Consider the following 24948-nt stretch of genomic DNA (forward strand, 5'->3'; position numbering starts at 1 on the left):
TCATTAACAGAACTCAGTCATACAGTGGTTTAACTGCGGTTACAACCCAGGTGAAAACTGATTATGTAATCTCTTACATACAATTTGAGTTTAGGTCAGTGGTAATATTTTCAAACTGGCTCCATAGCTATGAACAGGTGTCTACAGAGTGATGAGTTTCAGTGAGTCATATAATTAAAGTATCCTAATTTAAATGAAGTGCTGAAACAATTTCAAGTGTTTTAGATTTTACAGAAAACCACTGATTTATTATGATCATACACCATAATATAATTATCACTACAATTATTCCTGGTTTGTGCTGTTAAATTGAGCCAATAGGTTCCACTGTAATTACCAAATAACATTTATCTCTGTGGTATTTAGGCCTGCTCTTCCTCACTCACCTTCATCATCTTCTCTCTTTCTTTTTCTCTCGGTCTTCTCATCTCATCCTGTACCTCTTCTCTTACAAAAGCTGAGCTTTGACTGATGCACTCCTTCAGGTTAGTCTCAGTATTATAAGCTAAGGGTTTTATCTTTGATTAGTACCACTTTATAATGTTAAAGACTAAAGGTTCCCTTCAAGTTGTGTGTTGTTACATCAACTACCTAAACTGAGGAACATTATATCTTCTGCATGAAATTGACCATAGATAAGAACAGACATGAATCTATATGAGCAAAAGACTCAAAGGTTAGTTTTTATTGTGAGATACTCAGAAACAGTTACAAAACTGGAAGCACTAAGAAACTAGTGGTTAACAAGTGATTCAGTAAAAAATAGTAGTAAAGCTAATATATGCAACCCAACCATGCATCCCTCCCCACACAAAATAGGCATACAGCGTAATTTTATGTCAGATAAATGTAAAGATACCACCGTTATCTTACCAATGCAAAGCTTGAAAAGAAATTACATTTTATGGAGATTCTGAAAAATATATTTGAAATATGGGTATGCAAGAGTTTGGCCGTCATCTCTAAGCCTATTTAAGGGGCACCGACAATTATATTAATATACACTTCATTTTCAATCCAAATACTTTTAGATGACTTCTGTTAATACTTGAGTCCCTTTTCACAAAAAATATCTTGATAGTGTTCATTCTTATGATCATTTGAACCAGCATTTGTAAAAGCACAGCATCACCAAACCTAAAATCTAAAATTATGCAAAAAATTTAAGAGTTTAAAATGTTAAGCTTGAAATTTTCTCCTCATACACAATGCATACTTTTCTTTCTTCAGCACTGTTCTTTTCCAAACATTAAAAATAGGAAACAGCATGCATATACAGGACCTTTTCCTTTCTTGATTTATTTGGTGGAGGAGAAGGAGGTGAAGCTAGTATGACTGTAGCGAGTAGATAGTGAGGAGGTGGGGGAGCCTAGGTCCACACTGCTCCTGCGGGAGCTCCGTCGTGAGCCACTCCTAGAGCCAGTGGTGGACCCTGGGGCAGACGAGACATTGTATGGGCTGCTGATCCCTCTAGAAGACACTGATGATGCCTGGAGCATCTTCACCCCAGTGCTTTCCTCAACCAGGCAATTATCCAGAGCATCCTTGTAAGAGATCTTAAGTTTACTCTTGGGGCAAGTCAGGGTCTTTTGGTGGTGTCTGACATCTTGGAGCTTCTGGGCTGATCTCCCATCCAGCCATTCCATTTTCAAAGCATCTTCTATGGATCTTCTACAGCCTGCTTCTGGGTCATAAAGCCCCCCTGTTACATACTGGTACTCCATGAACCTCTGTCCTGCCTCATATGGCAGCCACATCTCCTTCATGGCCTCAGCAGCAGACATTTTCCTCCTGGTTTTTACATCCTCAAAGCCAACAAAGGCCTTTTGTGCAGGCTTGAGCAAAGAGATCATGTCATTAGTTACTATGCCCTGGCGGGAGGCCTCTTGAATGCCCAGCCTTTTGCCATTTGTGGGATTGACAATTCCACCAGTGCAGGCTTGGGCCTCCAGCAGTCTCTGGGCAGTGATGGAATCCACCAGACCACGATCTAGAGCCTCGGTGATAGAAATCTTCTCTAGAGTCTCTGTGTCAAAGATGGCACCCACGGGTTCCTGTTCACCAACTGCCTCAGTGGGAGAACTCAGAGTGATAGACACGCTGGATATGTGTTTGAGGGAGTCAGGTGAGTCGCGACCAAAACTGCTGGATGCGGCGCTTCGTTCTGTGACAGTTGTGGTTCTTGTTGTGGTCATCTTGGCAAGAGTAGGTGATAAGGGTCTTGACAAGCCTGATGATGATGATGATGATGATGTTATCTTTGAAGATGTAACTGAGGCTTCTGATGTTCTTAAAGTTGATGATGATGTGACTGAAGATGTAGCTGAAGCTGCTGATGGCCTTGTAGCTGATGATGATGATACTGATGATGATCCATATCTGGTCTTGTTAGTGATGATATCTGCAAATTGAGTGAGGGTGATGGCACGCGAGCGGTACCGATTTAGATCTGACTGAGCAATCACTCCCTGTTCAAGCAGCTCAGTGATGTCATATTGTCTTCCAGTCTTCTTGTCATTGATAACAAACCGTTCTGAACCATCTGGGGCAGTGATAGTGACTTCCTCCCACTCACACTCCTGCTCGGACAGCTCCAGGAAGGTTTCGTAGTCAATATACCCTTTGTCATATGCTTCACGTACTGTCATCTCTTTGTTTGTTTCTGGGTCCACAATTACCACTCTCCTCTTTCTCAGAGTGTTCTTCAGAGTTGCCTCTCTCTTGTCCACGATGGGCAAAAGGATTAGACCACTCTTCTTATCTATGATACACCGTTTCTTAAGCTCCTGATAGGTTAGGTTTTCCTCTGTGTTTGGGTCAAAGAAACCTTTAGTATCAACACCCTGATCAGTCAGGATCTTGTTCATTTTTTCATCAAAGTAACCTCTCTTATAGGCTAGATTCACATCAATACGATGGCTGTGTTCAGGATCGATGATACCACCACTGGCAATCTGCGCCTCTAGCAGACGGATACCATGGCCTCTCTCCACTAGACCTCTTTCTATGGCCTGAAAGAGGGAGATAACCTTGTCTGTACCAGGCAATTTGTAACCAGTAACAGCCCTCTCTGCTGCTAGCAGGTTGTCTTTAAACTCTGGCCCAAACAGTCTTTTATTATAGGCATCACCAACAGTCAAATACTGGTTATTGACGGGATCAACTATAAAACCTGAGGCGGCCTGGGCCTCAAGCAGTTCCAGAGTGGTCCCAGGTCGCAACAGTCCATCTTTCATGGCCTGATATATGGGCATCACCTTTTCACTAGCCTCATCATAAACCCCTGCTATGCAGGTGGAACCTCTCAGGTAGGAGCGCAAGCGGTCTTCAATGTCCTTGCCTGTCAGTCTACCCTTGCTCAGTTGATCCATGTCAGACTGTCCCAGCAGGTTTGCATCCACCAGATCTATAACAGACACTGGGCCTCTGAGCCCCTGGACAGTTACTGCCTTTTTGGGTTCAGGAAGTAACAAAAGACCTGTGCTTAGATCAGCTTTACATTTTTTCTTCAGAGATACATAGGTAGTTGGTTGTTGGGTGTCTGGGTCCAGATAGCACTCAGGACTTTGAATCAAGGCCTGGTATAGACCGTCATCTATGAGATCCCGATCCTTAGCGACGTCTTTGGGTAGGAATACACTGAGGGCAGGGTCCAAAATGCCCCCTACAGCCTCTTGAGCCTGAAGTAAACGTAGAGCTGTTTCCCTGTCAATTAATCCCATCCTCATGGCCTGGCCCGCTGATAGGAGCTTGTTAGTATTTGGGTCTTTGTAGCCAATAGCAGCAGCCTCAGCTGCAAACAACTTTGATTCATCCTCTTTGTCCACCACTCCTCTGGCACACGCTTCTTTTACTGTCAGTTTCTGATTAGTTCTGGGGTCAACGATGTGGCCTGTAGCTGCCTGAGCATCCAGTAGCATGTCTGCACTGTTAGAAGGCATAACTTTCTTTTTCTTTGCCTCTGTAAAGGACATTTTCCTTAAAGGACCAGCTGCAACACCAGCAATTGATCCAGTCCCCTTCAGGAAGATCTTCTTATCAACAGACACGTCTGGGACAGTTTTCTCTCCCTTTACTAGTTGGCTGAATGTTGGTTTGTCCAGGACCCCACATTCAAGCAATTGCTGTGCTGTTACTGTCTTACGGACACCATCAAAGAGTAGTTTGGAGGGATCAAACTTCTCAGAAACTGGCAAAATGTGCAAACCTGTGTGAGTATCTGTATTGCATCGTCCCTTCAAAGCCCCATAGCTGATATCACGCTCATTTTCTGGGTCAAAATAGCAAGCAGGTCTTTGGTTTAGTGTATTACGGAGGTTTTCATCCAATAGGTTGCGCTTGATAGCTGTTTCTTTTGGTAGAAACACACTGAGATTGGGATCTAGAATTCCTCCCACTGACTCCTGGGCCTGCAGGAGGCGAAGTCCAGTCTTCTTGTCAATGAGTCCTTTCTTCATGGCCTCAAACACTGAGAGAGGTTTGGCTGTACTAGGATCCTTGAATCCCACAGCAGCAGCTTCTGCTGCCAATAATTTGTCTCGATCCCCAATGTCCACCACTCCTTTAGCACATGCTTCGTCTACTGTCAGTTTCTGATTAGTTTTAGGGTCAATGATGTGGCCTGTAGCAGCCTGGGCCTCCAGCAGCAAATCTGCGCTAGCATCAGGAAGAAGCTTCTGTTTCTTGGCTTCTGAGAATGACATTTTTCCTTGACGGCCAGCTACCACCCCTGAAATCGGTCCAGTACCTTTTAGGAAGACCATCTTTTCCGCTGACACCGCTGGGACAGATTTCACCCCTTTCACTAGCTGGTCAAATGTTGGCTTGTCAAGGACTCCACATTCAAACAACTGCTGTGCTGAGACGGGCTTGCGGACCCCTTCAAACATCAATTTGGAAGGGTCCTTCCTCTCAGTGATTGGCAGAAGTGTCAGGCCTGTGTGTGACTCTGTTTTGCTTCTTTTCTTTAAAGCCCCATAGCTGACATCACGGTCAGTGTCTGGGTCAAGGTAACATGAAGGACTTTGCTTTAGTGCATAAGAGAGGTCTTCATCCAAAAGGTTGCGCTTCATAGCTGTTTCTTTAGGGAGGAACACACTGAGGTTGGGATCTAGAATACCCCCTGCAGACTCCTGAGCCTGCAGCAGGCGTACACCAGTCTTCCTGTCGATTATTCCCTTCTTCATTGCCTCATACACTGAAAGAGGTTTACCTGTGCTTGGATCCCGGTAGCCCACAGCAGCAGCCTCTGCTGCCAGGAGTCTATCTCGATCCCTAATGTCCACCACTCCTCTGACACATGCTTCCTCTACTGTTAACTTCTGATTGGTGGTGGGGTCAATGATATGGCCTGTGGCAGCCTGAGCATCCAGTAGCAAATCTGCACTATCTGGGGGCATGACCATCTGTTTCTTGGCCTCTGTAAAGGACATTTTCCCTAAAGGTCCAGCTGCTACACCAGCAATTGATCCTGTCCCCTTTAGAGCAACCTTCTTATCCTCAGACACCTCTGGAACAGTTCTCTCCCCTTTCATTAGCTTCTTGAACGTTGGTTTGTCCAGGACTCCACAATCAAGCAACTCCTGTGCTGTTACTGGCTTACGCACTCCATCAAAGACGAGTTTTGAAGGGTCTAGCTTCTCAGTGATTGGCAAAAGTAGTAGACCTGTGTGTGGTTCTGTCTTGCATCTTTTCTTTAATGCCCCATAGCTGACATCCTCCTCAGTTTCTGGGTCAAGGTAAGAAGCAGGATTCTGTTTTAGAGCATTGTGGAGGTTTTCATCTAAAAGGTTGCGCTTGATAGCTGTGTCTTTAGGTAGAAACACACTGAGATTGGGATCTAGAATTCCTCCCACTGACTCCTGGGCCTGCAGGAGGCGAAGTCCAGTCTTCTTGTCAATGAGTCCTTTCTTCATGGCCTCAAACACTGAGAGAGGCTTGGCAGAGCTGGGATCCTTGTATCCCACAGCAGCAGCTTCTGCTGCCAGTAATTTGTCTCGATCTTTAAGGTCCACAACCCCTGTGGCACATGCCTCCTCTACTGTCAGCTTCTTATTGTTTCTGGGGTCAATGATATGACCTGTGGCAGCCTGAGCTTCCAGTAGCAAATCTGCACAATCCTCAGGCAGGAGCATTTGTTTCTTGGCATCTGATAAAGACATTTTGCCTTGATTCCCTGCTATAACCCCAGCAATAGGCCCTGTCCCCTTCAGATTGATGTTTTTGTCTTCAGACACATCTGGAACAGTTTTTTTCCCCTTCTCTAGATCTCTAAATGTTGGCTTGTCCAGTACACCACAATCAAGTAGCTGCTTGGCTGTGACAGGTTTCCGAACACCATCAAAGACAATTTTGGAGGGGTCTGTTTTCTCAGAGACAGGAAGAAGCAGAAGGCCTGTGTGTGGCTCTACCCTACATCTCCTCTTCATTGCCATATATGTTACACCGTCCTCACTCTCTGGGTCCAGGTAGAGCTCAGGCCTCTTACTCAAAGCACGACATATGTCATCATCAATTAGCTTACGCTCAATGGCTGTGTCTTTGGGAAGGAATACACTGAGTATGGGGTCTAGGATGCCCCCCACAGACTCCTGGGCTTGTAGCAGACGCAGTGTTGTGTTCTTGTCAATCATTCCTTTCTTCATGGCTTGAAATACTGAAAGGGGCTTGCCTGTGCCAGGACCACTATATCCTACAGCTGCAGCTTCTGCTGCTAGCAACCTCTCTTTGTCCTCTTCATCAATTACCCCTTGATCACATGCCTCTTCAACTGTCAACTTCTGATTAGTTCTCGGGTCAATGATGTGGCCTGTGGCAGCCTGAGCATCCAATAACAGGTCAACACTATCTGGTGGCAGGAGATTCTCTTTCTTGGCTTCGGTTAGAGTCATTTTGCATAGGGGTCCACCAATGGACCCTGAACCTTTTGGACCTTCAATTACCACCCCTGCAATTGGGCCTGTACCTTTTAGACTGACTTTTTTGTCAACAGACACTTCAGGGACAGTCTTATGCCCCTTGGCAAGCTGATTAAATGTTGGCTTGTCCAGTACACCACAGTCAAGCAACTTGTCTGCTGTGACTGGCTTGCGAACTCCATCAAAAACCACAGAGGAGGCATCCAAAGGTGGGGGGCTCTCTAGCTTTCTTCAGCTCAGTCTCCATGGTTTGTCTGACAATGGTCACCTCTTGCAGTTCTTTCTGAAGGGCCGCTAGCCGATTTTTATATGTCTCCTCAAGCTCCCTGAGTTCCCTCATCAGCCTCTCTATCTCACTTTTCAAAGAGTTCCTTTCCCTCTCCAGACGCTCCTTGTCTGAGTCGCACTGCCTAATCAGGCTATTCTTGCTATCATGTTGTTCCTTCCAGTAACTTAAATCCCTCTTTACCCTCTCATTCTCCTCCTGTAGACGTTGTTTACTGCGCTGCTCAGAATCTAGGGACAGTTTAATGCGACTGAGTTCCTCCTCTAGCATTTGGAGACGATCTCTATCCTTTTCTGACAATTGCAATTTCAGCAACAGAGCATCTCTCTCATTTACAATGTCATTGTACTGGGACTGAAGGGATTGCATCATGGCAGTTGTCTGCAGAAAAACAGAAGGAAAAAAGCAGAGGAAGAGCAGAGACAAAAGGTTAGTCAAGTCAGATATACATTGATAAATAAATTGATAAACTTTTTTTGCATTTTACATCACAACATACAATCATATCATAAAAGACATTGGAGGTGGATCAAGGAAGACAGCACACATATTTATATACTCTACTAATTTTTTTCTAGCAGCACAATACTGAAAGAGTTCTAAGCTTAATTACCAATTCCCTCCAGAAAAAACATGAAAACAGGACAATGTCTTACAAAACTGAGGAGTAAAGGCATTACAATAGTCAATATTTAAAGAAAATTATCCAGTTGAAAAAGAGAATAAAATTTCAAAAATCAATTGATTTTCATTGTGAAAGCAACCTTCGCAATCCTGCAGGCAACTAGCTATATTCACACTAGATTGTTCCTACCAGCTACAACTACAAAATAAGCAGACCAACTACTTATCTATGACTTTGTCTAGGTTGGAATAGTTGCCATCTACATTCTGTAAATTTGCAAAACAGCAACAATAGATAGATGGGTGCCAGTCTTGACTGACTTGATCTCAAACTGCAAGAAGAGATTAAGAAATTGTGGATATTTAAAGTGTACACTAGTGCTGTTTGTACAAATTTGCAAAATGTGTCCATTAAGACCATTCAGATACTACAAAAATACTCAAACTGCATCAGACCAGAGAGCCGGCAGTAGCGATGTCACCAACGATGTTGATCATTCTGAGCAAAGGAAGAGAAGGCAAAAAAGCATGCAGACTGCACGTCTTTGCACAGAGCACAGAGGGACACAGTGGGGTTGGGGAGGTCAGGAGGCGCAGATGATGTTTGCATGCAAGTTGACTGACATGCAAGTTTATTCAAACACATACAGATGTATGTGTTCAAATCAGAGTTACCATGTGGGAGGCATCTACATGGGATCTACAGGTGCTCTAGCATGCAAGCAAAAGTTTGGCTACAGGCAGTGACAGCTACTTGATTGTTCCACAGTAGGACTCTGATTTGGAAAGATGAGAACAGTCCAGGACCAAGTGCCAAACTTCCAAGTACCTCGGTGGCCTGCTTTTGTATTCTCTCAGTCTCCAGCTTGAGTTTCTCCCTCTCAGAGGAGAGCTCTGAGACCAGGTTGTGGTAGTCTACATTGCTGCGCTCACTGGCCTGCAGCTGCCGCTCCAGGGCAGTTATCTGGGAGGAGAGCTCATCTTCCTTTCCCTGGTTGGATCTCAGGAGTTCCTCTTTATCATGTCTTGTTGCCCTTAGCTCCTCCTCCATCCTCAGCCTCTCTTTGGTCTGGGATTCTGTCATCTCCTTCAGCCTTTGAAGCTCAACTGAGTTTGCATTCAGTGCTTTACTCTTTTCCTCTATGGTCCTGTAAAGGCTCTCATTCCTGAGGTTTGCTTCTTTGACTCGGGCCTGCTCCTGGAGTAGTTGCTGCTGCAGAGCCTTCAGCTCGGCGCTCAGGCGTGTTATTTGCTCTGAGGAGGTCTTATTTTGTCTCAAGCTTCTCTCCAGCTCTTCCTGCAACCTAAGACACTCTTCTTCAGCTCTCTTTCCTGATGAGCTGGCTTGCTCTTGGCTCTGGCGTAGTGAAGTGATGGTGCTTGTGTACTCTTTCATGGCCACAGTTGTCTTGTCCAGCTCTGTTTCTACTTGCCTTCTTCTTGCCACTTCCTCTTGGTTCGCCTTCCTCAGATTCTCCACCTGACTCTCCAGTCCATCTCTCACACTCTGAAGGTCCTTGATGCGTCCCTGCAACCTACTCATGTTTTGCTCTACTCTGCTTCGCTCTCTGCTCTCCCTCTCCAGCTCTAAACGTATCTTCTCAAGCTCGTCCTCACACTCCCTTAGCTGAGTTGCAGCCATCGATGAATTAGTTAGCTTAACCTGCAGCTGGGCCACAGACTGTTCAAGCACATCCTGCCCTTCCTCTATGGTTTTTCTCCTGCGGGTCTCCTCTTCTAGACTATGTTTGATGTAGGCTAGCTGCTCAGTCTTCTCCTGCAGGGCATTCATGGCCTCAGCCAGCTCTTCTCTATACTTGCTGCTTTCCTGGTTTCTCTGCCGTATCAGCCCCTCCACTTCACTTTCCAGCTCTCTCCTCCTGCGCCCTTCCTCTGTGATAACAGCACGCTGACTATGAGCTTCCTCCTCTGCCCTCTTTTTTTGTTCTTCAACCTGGCTGAAAGACATCCTGAGCCTCCTGAGGTCCTCCTCCAGATCCCTCCTCTCTGACTCCATTCTGTCATACTGCATCTGGAGCTCAGCTGTATCCTCCTCCCTCTGGGCCGCCAGTCTCTGGATGTCTGTGCGACTGACATGGATCTGGGATTCGTAGCTCAGCTTTAATTTACTGATCTCCTCACTGCAATGGCTCCTTACCTTTGATATCTCCTTCTGTAGCTCCTTAATCCTCGCCGCTTCCTCAGCAAGCTGACGCCGCAGCTGTTCGATCTCGTGATCCTTACTGGCCACGCTCTTCTCCAGCTCCACCTTGGACCAGCTGACTGTTTCCAGCTCCTTCTGCCTCTTCCTCAGCACTGACTCATACTCCTCCTGCTGCTGAGTGTAGCGCTCCTCCGCCAGCCTCCTCTTCCTCTTTTCTTCTTCAAGCAAGTAGTTGAGTCGTGCCACCTGATCGTTGAGGTCTGCCAGCTGGCCCTGAGTGCTATCCAGGCTTTCCCGGGTGGCACTGCACTGCATGGCTGTGTTTCGCTTAACCTCCTCCATCGACAGCAGCTGGTCCTGAGACTGGGACAGCTCCAGCTGGTAGCGGGACACAGCATCCTCCAACGATTTGTTCTTGGCGTTGCGGTCTTGGATATCCTCCTTCAGCTGACGAAGCTCTTCCTCCAACAGGTCGATCCTGGTGTTACGAATCTGGAAGCAAGACAAAGCAAAGATGAACGCAGAGGTGGTTTTGACAAACATTGACACATCACCTTATCAACACCAGATTGTTAAAGATCAATCAGACATGGAGCGATGTTATAATCAGCTGGAGTTAAGTCCAATTCTCAAAAACAATGAGCTGAAAAAGGCTGAAGCGTGCTCTCCAGCTGAGGTAAAACTGCAGCGTCTTGTTTTGTCACTATAAGCAATTAATATATTAATATTGTTCTCCACTGTTATATAATAATAATATAACAGTGGTCATTAGTGCAGCTTTAAAGTAACTAAGAAGGTTCGATTTCAAATATTAGCAGGTGCAACTTAATGTTACCTAAATATATTTCACTTAAAATGTAACTTAATCTAATTAACTTTACCATCACTAAAAATCTGAAGCAGGCACAAATATTCAAAGAGCAGTACCTTCAGCTCCTCCATGTTTTTGAGCAACTCTCCCAGGAATCTGTAGTAGTCATCAGACAGGGTCAACAACTCCATGTAACGGGTCTGTAGTTCTATAGCCTGGAACACAGACTCAAGGATTAATTCATATACCATCTCAGAGTTTCACAGAAACATACAAACTGCATTTACCTCTTCCCCTCAAACCCTTCCTTTAATCCACGAGAAAACATGCCAAAAGTGATTTCCCTGTTTTGGGTTCTGCGGGAGTGCAGTTACCTCCTGGTTAAGATCCATTGATGGGGATTTCAGCATTGTCCTCTTGATGGGGATGTTGAGCAAGGTCTCCAAACCAGATGTGTAAGAGGAAAGGTCTGTTTCATAGTCCTGTAAAGAAACATTTATAGATACGTGGTCATAAAAGCAGGAAAATAAAATAAAATAATAAATGTATTGCATGTAGACGTCCCTACCTTGATAGAGTGCACACAGGCCTCGTTGTCCTTCAGCACACCCTCTATTGTCTCCCTTCTTGCCTTGATTTCTGTGTTCAGTGCCTTGAAAAAGAACAATATAAAGATGTCAGATGACTTAACAGACAAGAATACAGACTCCCAACGCAGTAAGCAAGTTAATTAACATCAATGAAGGGCTGAGCAGAAGACCTTCTGGGCGTTAATGTGGTCTTTTAGTGCTTGGACGCTCTCTATCTTGGTGGCCTGCAGGGCATCCTGCTTTTTCCGCGTGGCTTCAATCCATTCGAGAAGGGAGGTGCTGGTTTGTTTGTAGTGTTGCAGCTGAGGCAGATACAGCTGCAGATCCTGGAGTCTGAGCGAGAGGTAAGAAGGGAAGGTTCAAAAGAGAGCGCCACGTAATTCAACACAGGATGGTGTAAGAGGGTTGTTCGTTGTCTAAGGATGTGATAAATTATCTATTATTTTTTCAAATTAATTAATCAATTAATCGTTGAACCTATAAAAAGAATCTGTGAACACTGTACATCCTAGAGCTGAAGGTGCCGTCTCTATTTATTACAGTGATATACAGAAAAACTGCACAAATGTTTTGCATATTTGCCTGAGAAACTCTTGTTGATTTATTTTCTGATGACAAATTGTTACAGCAATAGCTATGTCCAGCAATCCATAGAGTCAGTTTCACTAATCAAAACAAACTTCATACTTCTGATTCACGCATGAGAATGTAAGAGCCTCGAAAAACTCACAAATGTATCTGAAATTTTTAAGAAACTTTTTTTAATTAAATGTGATTCTGCCTCTATTTGCAATCTGCGTGTAAGTGGTGCTTAAAAACTGCTTTTGTGAAACTGGCTCCAAATCCCGACATCAATATGACACACTGCCCCTGAGCCATACCTGTACCTGTACCTTGAGGTTGGGATTACAGTCAGTTACCAGGACAAAAACGTACTTCAGCTCTTGGTATAAAAAAGGTGTGTGAGAGAGAGACATACCTGGTGTCAATCTGTCCCAGGATCCGTCTCCAGCGGTCCGACAGCAGTCCCACCTGCTCTGTGTATCTTGACAGCATCATGTCACACCTGTGGAAGGGTCCGCCCACCTGGCCGTTCCAGTGGCTCGCCTTGGCCAACTCTGCCTCCATGGAGGCCAGAACATCTTTCTTCTGCTCCAACTCTGCTGTAATATTCTACACAGCAACAACACACAGGAAACAACAGTCAAAAGTGTCCCCGGTGTAATAAGAGTAATCGCCCAATTAGGGGAATTGTTGGACTATACTAAACACAAAAAAGAAAGGAACTCCCCAGCTTTCTCACAACAGCTTTCCCTAATTCAACCTGATGGCTGACCGCTGAGCCATGCACTAATATGCACTGGTATTCTGTCCAAGCTGCAGCTGAGTGGTGAAGCAGAACACAGGAAGTTTTCACAACTGATTCTCTCTCTACAGCTGTAACAGATGTTAACATCGACTAAAACTCCAATATCTTGCTGCAGAGCGATGCCATTTTTGCCTGTGAAAATACAAATGTCTCGTAAAAAATACCTTCAGGATCGACATGTACTCCTCCACTTCGCTGGGTGACAGAGAAGTGGTCTCTTTCTCTGTGAGTCTCGCCTCATGAACTTTCACTATGTCCTCAGCTCGTGCCACACTCTCCAGCATGTCCCTTAGAGCCCGCAGCCTGACAAAGACGGAGAAAGACGAGATACATTTATTTTTTATGATGATGTGGGTGAGCTACATGTAATATATGTATGTCCTGTTAATTTGTGGGTGTCCTATAAGGATCAATACTTGGTGCCCTGCTTTACTTTAGACTAACAAAATACATAAAAATATCTCCTTGCACTTACTGAGCACTGCTGTGTGCATTTCTACGCTGATGATACCATGTTGTACGTCTTTAGCTTTACTGCAAACCAATCTGTTTCCAGGCCTCTTAAAGTAATTTAAGTTTTTCCAAAGTCCAAGTATATATTCTAATATAAATCTTGCTCATAAACTTAACTGAATTCTAATACGAGAATGCTTGTTTATTTATTTATTCTATCTGGATTACTGTGTTAAGTATGCTGCTTCCACATTCTCTAAACCACTGGACATCTTTACTCGAATTAAAAGCTAACTACAACGAAAACAGATTATAACTATGCATTAGACGTTTCTCATAATAACACACTGGGAAAGACAGATTTTTAGTAGTATGCATGTTTCAATTAATAAATATGTACGTGTGTTGATTGTTTTATGCAAAGGATCTTGTTCATGAAGGATGCTGTTTAATCTCAGCACTTTCTTAATGAAAGAGACTTTGATCTCAACACATCTAAGTCTGAGTCTGTTGTGTTCTGTACCTCTGTAGGTAAGCTGAGGAGCTGGTCTCCAGACTGCCCAGTCTTTGGTTGATGATTCCAAGCTCACTGCGGAGGAACTGGGCTTTGTCTGAATCACTCATGCCCTCCAGCTCCTTAAGGATACGCTCCTTCAGACGTAAGTACTCCTCACGCATCGAGTCTATGTCATGTTGCACCGTCTAAAAGCAAACATACACACAAATGCAGTTACTTCAACCAATATGGAGACTAAGTATTTGGTATAAGACAAGTTTTTAATGCTACATGCTTGTCTGTTTTTCTTGTATTTGTGAGTTTGTATCTACCTCTAGCTGAGTGATCCTGAGGCCACAGTCGTGCACTCCATCATCCCCGAGGCAGATATGAATGTGCTGACTCAGCGAGCCCTCTGCGCCCTCCAGCCTCAGTCTGAGCGCGTGCAGCTCTGACAAGATGCGTGAGGATGAGGAGGAGACAGAAGAAGCAGAGGACGCAGAGGCGCCCGACATCACCCTCCTCTTCCCCGACTCCGCCTTGGTCACTTTCACCACCTCCTTCTTGATCACCTGATCTTTATTCACCACCATTTTCTTCTCCGATTGTTTTTTCAGCTCTGCTCTCCTGGCCTCTTCTTCGAGCCTCTTGGCCTCCGCTTCGGCAGCAGCTTGTTGTTGCTGTTGCTGTATTATAATCAGCTGCTGTTGCCGTTGCTGCTCGGCGGCTTGCTGTACTTCTATTTGTTCCTGCTGTGCAACTGAGGGTAGACACAATATGTTTTTAGAATTGGAAGAGAAAAAACACCTAGAGGAACAAACTAGAGTGAAGGCAAAAGTGTTTAAAGCTGATTCAAATGGACACACTCAAAGGGAAGCTGAGAGAAGCAATCAATGGAGAGGGGCTGGATGCAATAATTAAACAACTGCGGATATTGTAGTTTAGGCATTCATGGTTTTGCACTTGTTTGCTCACATGGAAAGTGACACCTTTATGGTTAAAAAGTCTCTGGTCCTACATGTGGATTTCAGTATCTACAGGTTTTAATCCTCAGATTTTCTTTTCCTTTACAAGAGAACATACCGCATGTACTGTTAATACAGTATTTTATAATACTAACTGTAAGTAGGCAGCTGCACCACCAGCTGGTCATAGTGGGCCTGGGCTCCGGTGAACTGGTTCTCGATGCTCCTCTTGTCCTCGTCAGCAAACATCTGGGAGCCGTGGCTGCACAGTTTGAACTCCTCGTAGTGAGTCTCCAGGCTCTTGATAATTTGGCGATACTCTTCAGGACGCATCTTGGCCAACTGAACACACAAACACACACAAATATTATGGTTAAGTCTACGTAACTTAGAAACTAAAGAGACCCTTGTTTCACCAAACAAAAAACCGAAGTAAAACCATTTTGGTCGTGCAATTACACTGTGATATTTGTGGCTTTAGTTTAAGACTGGAGGTTCCCAGAGATAGTCACTGTACTGTTTCTTGGAAGTCAACAGAGACTGATTTCAGAGAGTTTATTCATCACTTACCATGGTGATGGTGAGGGAGTTGATGCGTTTGATGTCCAGGAGACAGTACTGCCAGGCAGATGAGACTCTTAACGTTGATGTAGAGCTGATTCCAGATGGACAGGATGGCCTCGTAGTACTGCTCATTCCTGCAGAAAACACAGAGAGCAAATTTAAGAGTTGCATCAGTTTAATTTGTCCCTCGACACCATGAACGAACAGCCACGTGTCTTACTTGTTGGCCAGGCTGATGCTGAGTGGATTGGGTGGTGGTATGATCAGACACACAGACGGCACCAACATGTCGAGTCCTCCTGGGCCAGTAACATGCCACTTACTGCGCTGACTGTTGTCCTTCAGGATGGCCTCATTGTTCTTAAGGATCACTTTCTGTAAAGCACAATTTAAAAAATGTTGATCTCACAGGTTGAAGTTTGAGGAAGGACAATCATTTCCCTGCAGACTAATCTCTAGTGGCTTCAAACGTGTTTGTGAAACTGACCTGATCTTGTTTGAAGTCACACAGAGCCTTGACGATGATGGGGCTGCTGCTCTTCTCCTCAGGGTTTCTGGGTTTCAGCCTCACGATGCTCTTTGACCTGTTGACCAGATGCTGAACCTGCCTCTTGTTCTCCATGATCTTCTCCTTCTCCCTCTGGAGATACATAAAAAATGTTAGTTTACTAGTTTGCAAATCAATAATAATCACAAACTGCAGCTGTTCTGTGGCACATTAAAACAGAAAAAGGAAGTGATGCAAAGAATAATCCAATAAAAATCAAACAAAATATGAAAGAAAAAGGCTGAACAGAACAGAAAAAAGTCTATAAAACTGGACAAAACAGCCACGACTGAGAGCTCATTCTACATAAAAACACCATGAAAAATAGGCCTGTGTAAGTTATCTGTGCTTCATTTCAGCATTATGTCACTGAAGCCCAGCTGCTCAGTGTCTGAAACTGCTGTACCTCGAGTCCCCTGAGGAGGTCCAGGAGGTTCTCCAGAGAAGTGTTCTTGTCACAGGTGAACTTCTTACGAACGGTCTCGTGTTCCTTCTGCAGGGCGCTGTACGTCTCATTGGCCTCTTTAAAGAACTATTTAAAAAACACACACACAATGTTAGAGAAGATAAATTAGAAGATAAATGAAATATAATAACTTTCAGGGGAAAGAGTAGAGGTGATGTGGAGAGATCACACAGCCTTATTCTTAATGAGTGAGGCTATTGTTTAGACAACCATATGGTAACTTAACTGATGACAAGAGATGAGAGTTGACAGAGATGAGATGTGACAGTGACTGATTAATCACACCACAGGTTCCCTTGGAATCAATTAACACCACTGTGCTGAATTTTAATGTGAGGGTTATGGTTGGATCTGCAGGAGGGAATCAGCACCTATTGCTGTCGGATAAAGTGACTTTTTGATACTTTCATGATCATTTACTTGTTTATTTTTTGCCTTTATTTGATAAATGTGGTAATGTGATATAGTGTGCACAAAGCTGAGCATCAAAGCGTCAAAAAACGACACTGATGAGAGCAGTGAGATATAAAACTAATGAGCTGAGAGTCACTAAAAAGCCTCGTGCAGCTCGGGTGTTTTCATTCCATCCACTGGTAAAATAAAGAGACTGATTAGAGCAGCTTTAAGCTGTGTGTTTTGTCATGTTACCTGGTTGTAAGCCGCATTTTCCTTCAGATGAATGTCGATGCATTTTGTAATCTGAAGCAGCCAACTCCACTGAGTCTGCAGGGTGTCTTTATAAGCCTGGAAAACCCACAAAAAACACAAGGAAGCTGAAATTATATAAAAGAACACGGCTCCTGCTTGCACCCTTATAAATGCATGTTAACACAGGTAATTGTTTTCTCCATGTAAGAACGTGATATTCGGATCGGTTCGCACCTCAATCTTGTCTGAGGCCGGGTGGTTGTTCTGCAGGAGCGAATCCACTTTGCTTTTCAGTTTATTCAGGTCCTTCTCTTTGTCCTCCAGCGCACTCATCAGTTTCTGTTATATAAGAGGAGGTTTCAGCACAGAGAAAAACATGGGGATGCATCTGGAGGAAAAACACTCTGCGGCTTTGCTCTAAGTGGATGACTGACTGCAGCTGCCAAAAATCTAATCTACCACACATGATTGCTCCCTTATGAGATGCAGATTAACTTCACAAAAAGGAATTAGTGTCATTCAGGCTCATGGGATTTCCAGGAATGTTTATCGACTTGAATGCAGCTTTTTAAAAAAACCCTGAAATTAAAACATGGATTTCTGCAGCATCACATTAACTGGATTTCTCCACCAATATCGTGTATGTTGTACTAACGGAGTAGCTCTCCTGCTTCTTGGGGATGTACTGGTCGATGTTCTTGTCTCCCCAGTCGAACACCAGCTCCTCCTCCTCCCTGTCGTTCACCCACATGATCTCTCTGGATATTTCTTGAAGGATCTCCTGAAGTTCTCGCAGCTGCTGGGTCCGACTGAACGACATTTGCTGCAGAGGAAAGCGAGTTTAAATACAAAGCCGACAGTTCACCTGAAAACACAGGACAGGTGGTGATGAGTGTTGAGCTCCACTCACCTGCAGACTGTCCCATTCCTGTTCCAGAGCGTGATGATTCGCCTTGTCTCCTTTCTTAATCTGTGGGAAGAGAATCATATTGATATCATGATATCTTATAAATACAGAAGAATATGAAGCTCTATGAAACAAAAATGTTTGTGTGTCTGGTACTTGCATCCCAACTCTTAAGTTATTTCTAGTTGTCTAATAGAGAACATCTAATTATAACAAATGCAAGCAAAGGAATGATTATGGGGACTTCTTATACCAGCAACACACTTCTCATTTTTCCATCAAACCAGTAATGATAATGTGCATGATAATGTAGCCCACACAGGTGTCTACTTTGAACCCACCAGGTCGTCCCTGGCTCGGTCCACCTCCGGGCTCCTCTGGATGGAGCTATGAAACTTCTGATGGCTGACGAGCTGCTGGTCGATGGCTACAGGGTCGTCTCCCCAGGGAGCAGTTTCAATCAGACGCTGAAACACACACAAAACAACTCACAACCGTCACATTTCAGTCCAGAAGATACGGTAGATTCTTCCAAACATTTGCCTGATATGCTCTGAATAACACCAGCAGGTGATGGCAGAGAAACAAGTTAGATCAGGAATGTTTCTGTGAATTTATGAGCAACATCTCAGCCAAACATCTCAGGAATCTACCAGGAGAAAATTAAACATGAAAAAATAAAGATCTTTTATTTCTTCTCAGCAGTGACGCCTATAAATCTATGAATATGTGTAATCATGTGTCTGTTTTTGTGTCAATTCCTCATAAAGGTATTGTTGTTAATGGCAGGCACTTCAACACAAAGCAGAGAAATGCCTTCATGTCTAAACCCTGTGTAAACTGTGTACACTGTATTCTGGTTTAATGAGATCTGTCAGTCACTTCACTGACATTGACACACCACAGAAAATCTAGCCTCTGGTCATGACTGACCCCTTTTACACTTTGAGAAAAGGCCATAAAAGTAGGTCTGTATTCACACCATTACTCTCTGTATTAGCCACTGTTTATCAGCAGTTTATATTTCAGACTTTTTGATGTGAACAGAAAATGGACTCACCAGGGAAACAGGTGGCAAAGAAACCACAACATTGTTAAGGTGTTTTTGGCTGAACTTAAGACACCAAACACTTTGTTTAAAGGAACAACGTCCGATTGAAAAGTGAACAAAATGGTCGTTCCATCACCAAAAAATCTAAACCGACATCTTTGAATACATGTTTTTGTGTTGTTTGTTTCCATGTAAGGTCCATTTTCAAGATATTTTAAAGCCTTGAATTTAAAATGCATGTTTTCAGACCATGTTTTTACTTGTCTGTCAGGTTTCATTACCAGACAACACCCTCTCCTTCCCTCTCTTCCTTACACTGACAGAATAAAGACTGATGCATTGTTTAGATGAAAGACAGATGGAAAAATACTGAATACATTATATATTCAGCTGTTAATCTTCAAGCTGTAACTGACCCACAGCGTGCACACACAGACACCAGCGCTGCCTGAACCTGCTACAAGAGGGAAGCTCCTGTGAGAGCTCTGCTCATTTGCGTACGTTCCTGTTTGTGCAGATTGTGCCCTTTGTATTTTCAGCATGGTTTTACCTGAGCCTCCTGTCATCCAGTAATGACTGTACGCCTGTCACTACCAGCTCTTTGTTTTGAATACTGCATTGTTAATTGTCTGTAATGTGTATTTCCAATAATGCAGCAGAGGTGGAGGAAGTCCTGCATTCAAATTTGAACTAATTTAAAATATAAAAAATGTACTTAACGTATCAAAAAGTAAAAGTACGTGTTAAGCAGAACGGTCCACGTTAAAATATATATGTATTATAATATAAATGCATTAATGTCTACATTACTTTACCGTTGCAGCTGGTAAATACGGGGCTAGTTTTAATGACTGTATATACTGCTGGTTAGCCTGGACGTTTTCTTGCTGTATGATAAAACATCAGTTTATTTGTTGGTTAAATTTTGTGTTATTAACTTGAATTTAGTAATTTAATTTATCAAATAAATGCAGTGGAGTAAAAAGCCTCTGAAACGTAGTGGAGCAGAAGTATAAACACTTAAGTATAAGTACTGCATAAATACACTTTAAGTACACTGCTTGAGTAAATATGCTTAGTTCATCTATTGTATTTTTAATCCTTTGTTTACCTCCTTTCAGAAAGAATAATATAACCCTCACTCAGCTGTTTGAGGTTAGAATTAAGCTCATGTGGGGCTGAGGGTTAGTTAGAGTTAGGAATGTAGCTGTGTGTGTGTGGGTGTGTTTAAGTGTGTATCCGTTAAACACCTTTTGCTGTGCAATCCAGCCCGTAGCATCATGGAAGCTCCTTCCAGGCTCCTCCCAGCCTCCAGAGCTCCCTCTGGTGCTCCTCCTCCTCTGCATGCTGCCTGTCATGGCCATGTGGACCCCCTTCAGCTGGTCCTTACAGATCTCCAGACTACGGATTCAGAAGAGAGAACGGACATTTCAGTTACAGGTTGGTCACAAAAAAGGGGAAAGAGAGGAGTCAGCGTGAAGTCCTCCCTACGTCCGGACTACGTTGTCGTTCGGTTGTCCCATCTGTCTCAGATCCATCGCACAGCCCTTCAGCTGCTCAATCGTCTCTTTGGCCATCGCCATGTAGCGCTCTGCATCACTGGGGGCGCCACCCTGCGAGACATGAACACACGTGAGGAGCTGCACAGGAGGATCGTGGTAGTATTAACCTGCACTCTGTTTTATGTGTGACTGAGCCTCAACAAAAAGATGGACGATAAAAAGCTGTACATTAATCGCTGCAGAGAGAAAATCAAAGTGTAAATCTGGTTTTCTGAGGGAATATTTCTGTCTATGTTTAAAGGTGCAGAGCTAAGAGTAAGAAACTCCGAGACAGAGAACATGAAGCTGGATAATTTCAGGACTTTGGGATGGATGAAAAATTAAAGTGATGTGCAGTATTTCACACATTTCATTCAACTACAGTCACACAGTTGTGAGGAGGGGTCAAAGCCGCCAACGGTAAATCACACTCCCACATCGTTCGAGAATACAACGATGGGTTTTGCACTTGTGGTGAACTTTGCAGGAAAACAAATCGTTCAAATGAAGTTGCTCAACTTGAAGCTGAGTTGAGCAGTCTGTTTGTTTGCAGAACTCACTCCGACAATGTGAAGCTATCAGCGGATTCATTGACAGCTGAACTTGCACTTGAAGCCAAAAAACAGATCCGACAGAGAGATAAACAAAATACTTTCTCTATCAGCCTGGTTTCTGTTACATGTTCTGACACATTAAAGGCTTACTCATCCAATGCATCGATTTACAACATTTCTGTCGTTCTTTCCGCTGGCACAGGAGAAGCTGCAACATGATCCGAGTCCTCTATCTTTCTCGTGGAGTAAAAAACCTCCTGAATGAGGCAGGCTTTTACTTGTACGACTGGAGGAAGAGAGGCAATAAATGGCGTGACAAAACGTATCATGACTCACAGACTGAAGGGCGTATTCGGCTTTCTTCAGGTACTCCTGGCACTGGCCCTGCAGGATCATGGCCCTCTGGTGGATGGCACTGAGGCTGGAGCCACTGCAGGGGGCAGCAGAGTAAACACAGAAACAGCTGCCATCAGTTTCAACAGAGTGGTTTTCCACTCCTCAGATTGTCTCGTTTGAATATTTCAGAGGAATTAAAAAGTAAACTCTCCATAAAGTCAGAAAAACATAAGAACATTTCCAAGATTTAGATCAGCACGCTCAGGTTAGGAACCACTGTTCTGGACCTTGTCCTGTGAATCAGATGCAGTGGGACACACCCTCTTGGTATCACTGTAGTCACTGGGTCACTTTGTTTACTAACAGTTTCCTAGAAAGAAGTTTATATGTGGTTTCTAAGTTGTAAATAACAGTGTACATTTCCATCAAATAAATATGCAGTTAAGCCCCAGTGACAGAGGAAACTGCCCAACAGATCGAGCATCTCCTAAACTATCAGACCTTTTAACAAAAAGTAATTCAACTAAACATGAGAACAAAGCGTTTCGTTTGTTTTTACTTTGATTTATATCATAGGGTTCACATGCATAGGCTTTATTAGTAAATTAGGGATGATTTTTAGGACAGGAAGGTCCACACACTTATTCCCTCGGCACCAAACTTAGCATCTAAGCTTCTGCTCACAAAGACCTTCCTCAAACCATCAAAACATCAGCTGATGTATCGGCCCACTCTCTTTATCTGTAGTTGTTGGGCTTTTGCTTTGAAAAACTCCCAAACAGCAAGTCTAATTCTTCTCCATTCCCTCCATCCTTATTCTATTTTTACTGGATCTAAAACTTATTTGTTAGACCTCCTCTGTCTTTACTCTCTGCCCAGCATTGTTATGATTCATCTTAAAGGAGCAACAAAGTGCTCTTTAAATACCACAGGGAGATATTTAATCTGTGCCTGATTGTGTGGAAGCTCTCTGAAATAAAGAGTGAGTGTTAAGACTGCAGCAGCAGAGGGAACTTAACAGTTCATCGTGAGCCATAAATCAAAGTGAGTGTCTCTCTCCCGGGGAGGGAAGTTGCTGTGCAGAGAAGAACCTGATTTATGACTTTTTTTGAACTCTGCTAAACACAGTAGATTTAAGTCATCGTTAAGACATTAATTACAGTGCAGCATTGTTTCATTATCACAGTGTATTATCAGTTATGTAATCTAAGGGTATGGTAGCGTGGTAACTCCTTCAACAAACAGCTTTTGACTGCACAGCAACACAACTCTTTGTAAACTCAATCAAAGTGGTTGTTGTGAAATATTTTCCTGTAATGATGTTCGTGCATCTTCTTGGTAAATTGGCTTTGGGACAGTATCTGCTCAGGGTGCTTGAAATGAATACTGGGGTAAAACAGGTTTTCATGATGAATATTTTATATCAACCAGCTGTTTAGACTGACGCGCGTCCTCCCTGCAGAGAGGGCAACGCGGAAAAACGAACGCACCTGGTTCACAGAGACAGAGGCAACAGGTGGCAGCGCGGCAAACACAAACAAAATTAACCAGGAGAAATTCATTCTTACCCCATGCCGCTTCCCACCTGGGTCATCAATCCGCTGTTTGATATCTGGGTTATCATTCCGCCTCCCATGCCGCTCGACATTCCGCTCATCATTCCGCCTCCCATGCCGCCCGACATTCCGCCTCCCATGCCGCCCGACATTCCGCTCATCATTCCGCCTCCCATGCCGCCCGTAGAGGACTTTGAAAAGGTGTAGGTTTTGTATCCGTCCATGTACGGCTCGTATCCATTACCGCCTCCGTGTACGACCTCGCTCCGCGCGTAATGGTACGTCCCCCCGCCGGTCAGGTCGCCTTTGGACCCGATCCTGCGGTTCAGGCCCTGCTGAGACCCGTACAAACTCATTCTGACTACGAAGCGGCAGCCGTGGAAGTTTACCGGAGGAGGGGGGCACCGCAGGCCAGTTGCCTCTCTCTCCCTTTCTCTCTACCTCTCTCTTTCTCCACCTGTCCGCCCCGGTCCCTCGGCCCTTCTCCGGTGCAGACTGCAACAAACCGGCGGGGGAGGATCGTTTTTGGAGGCTGATGACCACACCTCTCCAGACTCTCCTAAACCTGCTGAGCCAAAAAACCACTCCCCTCCAAACTCAGCTGGAGGCACAGAGGGTGTGTTGATGCACTCCTATCTTTGTGGGGACATTTTTTTAAAAGTTAGGATATCTTGGAAAAGTTCACAGAAATATGGAGAGAGTTTGTGAAAGAAGAAAACATTTTGGAAAGAGGGGGATATATTTAAAAAAGAGCATACTGATAAACTGAGGACATTTTACAGAATAAAACTAAATTTGTGGACATTTTAAAAATGTAAATGCAATCTTGGGAAGTGAGGATGTTTTTGAAAGTCAGGACACTTTTAGTAAATTTAGAATAAGAGGACATTTTTTTTAGAGTTAAGACTAGGCTTTACGTTTAAGACTAGAGTTTGGTTTAGGGCTGGGCGTGTAGATGTGATGGTTGAGGTTTGGGTTCAGAGCGGGAATGCATCATGTCACTGAGAGTCTTCACAAGTATGAAGGTGGAAATGTGTGTGTGCGTTAGCATGAACAATTTCTTTATTTGCTTGCATAGCTAAGATATTTATTAAAAATGAATATGCGACACAAAATACATCGTACAACTTTGAAATATGTTTTAAAATGAAATTTGTATGAATTAACACATGTATTGCTATTTGTTTTTCCTCCTGACATCTGCAGCTGTGGAGGAGCTTCAAGGCAAACTGCTGGGAGGACAGGTGATGCATCCACCTGACCAGGTGATGCACGCAGTGGAATTTCAATTAGGAGCAGCCACTGAGGTGCATCTCGCCTGTTTCCTCCTCGGGTCTTTTCAAACATTTGTCCTTTACACACCCTTCTCAACCACTGACTTTTCTGCAGAGTATACTCACACACTCTCACACACACACAGAGTCAGCTTTAACACTCGCCTGCAGCCAATGGGTGGGACTCACAGGAAAAACAAGTTTGACAGCTGTTCTTGAGAGACAGTAACTCTGGCTGAATTTTATGATCCCTCTCTGAGATGAGAGAAATCACACAGGCAGAGGATTCTTCAAACAGGATCAGTGGAAAAAGATAAACTTATGCAAACAAATATTTACGTCAAGTTTACTGTGTGCAACTTCACTTTTTCATACAAATGTTTTCTAACCTTTTACGCACGCATGGCTCTGTGTGTTTCGTTATTTTTCAGGGGTTTAAGTCCATCGTTAAACAGCTGTAGAGTTTGAACAGAGATCACATGCTGACTGACTGAAATCAGCTAGCATGGTGGAAAATGTCAGGAGCACAGAGCTGGGAAATATGTCGAGGTGTCAAATGTAAAACCACCACAGGCTCTGACCGTGAACAAATTCACGAGCTCCCGCTTTAATTATTTCTGCAGCAGATGCAACTTTTTTATTTTTACTGAGAACAACATGCACCGTAGAGGTTTACAGCCACAGCTAACAGAGCACGGCTCTAACAGGATGAATCCTGATGATTTTGCTGATGTTCTATCTTCTCCTCTAGCACCTAGTGGATGGATTGCCATAAAAATGATAGAGACATTCATGTTCCCTTCAGGATGAACGCTAACAGCATTCGTGA

At 43.8% G+C, this 24948-nt stretch overlaps 1 protein-coding gene across 1 annotated transcript; it reads right to left on the reverse strand.

The window, feature by feature from the left end:
- Nucleotides 1–654: 654 nt before the first annotated feature.
- On the reverse strand, nucleotides 655–23355 carry LOC108879560 (desmoplakin-like). The gene is given in 26 exon segments (XM_018670860.2): nucleotides 655–7124; nucleotides 7126–7584; nucleotides 8657–10483; nucleotides 10919–11017; nucleotides 11177–11284; nucleotides 11371–11454; nucleotides 11563–11725; nucleotides 12372–12565; nucleotides 12926–13064; nucleotides 13738–13916; nucleotides 14043–14470; nucleotides 14831–15017; nucleotides 15246–15302; nucleotides 15304–15373; nucleotides 15460–15614; nucleotides 15727–15879; nucleotides 16193–16318; nucleotides 16901–16996; nucleotides 17135–17239; nucleotides 17556–17723; nucleotides 17811–17870; nucleotides 18149–18274; nucleotides 20109–20259; nucleotides 20350–20471; nucleotides 21290–21383; nucleotides 22858–23355. Coding segments are annotated over 26 exon segments (11520 nt in total). The 5' UTR covers nucleotides 23202–23355; the 3' UTR covers nucleotides 655–1298.
- Nucleotides 23356–24948: the final 1593 nt, after the last annotated feature.

Source organism: Lates calcarifer, linkage group LG17 (assembly GCF_001640805.2).
Source record: "Lates calcarifer isolate ASB-BC8 linkage group LG17, TLL_Latcal_v3, whole genome shotgun sequence".
NCBI lineage: Eukaryota > Metazoa > Chordata > Actinopteri > Centropomidae > Lates > Lates calcarifer.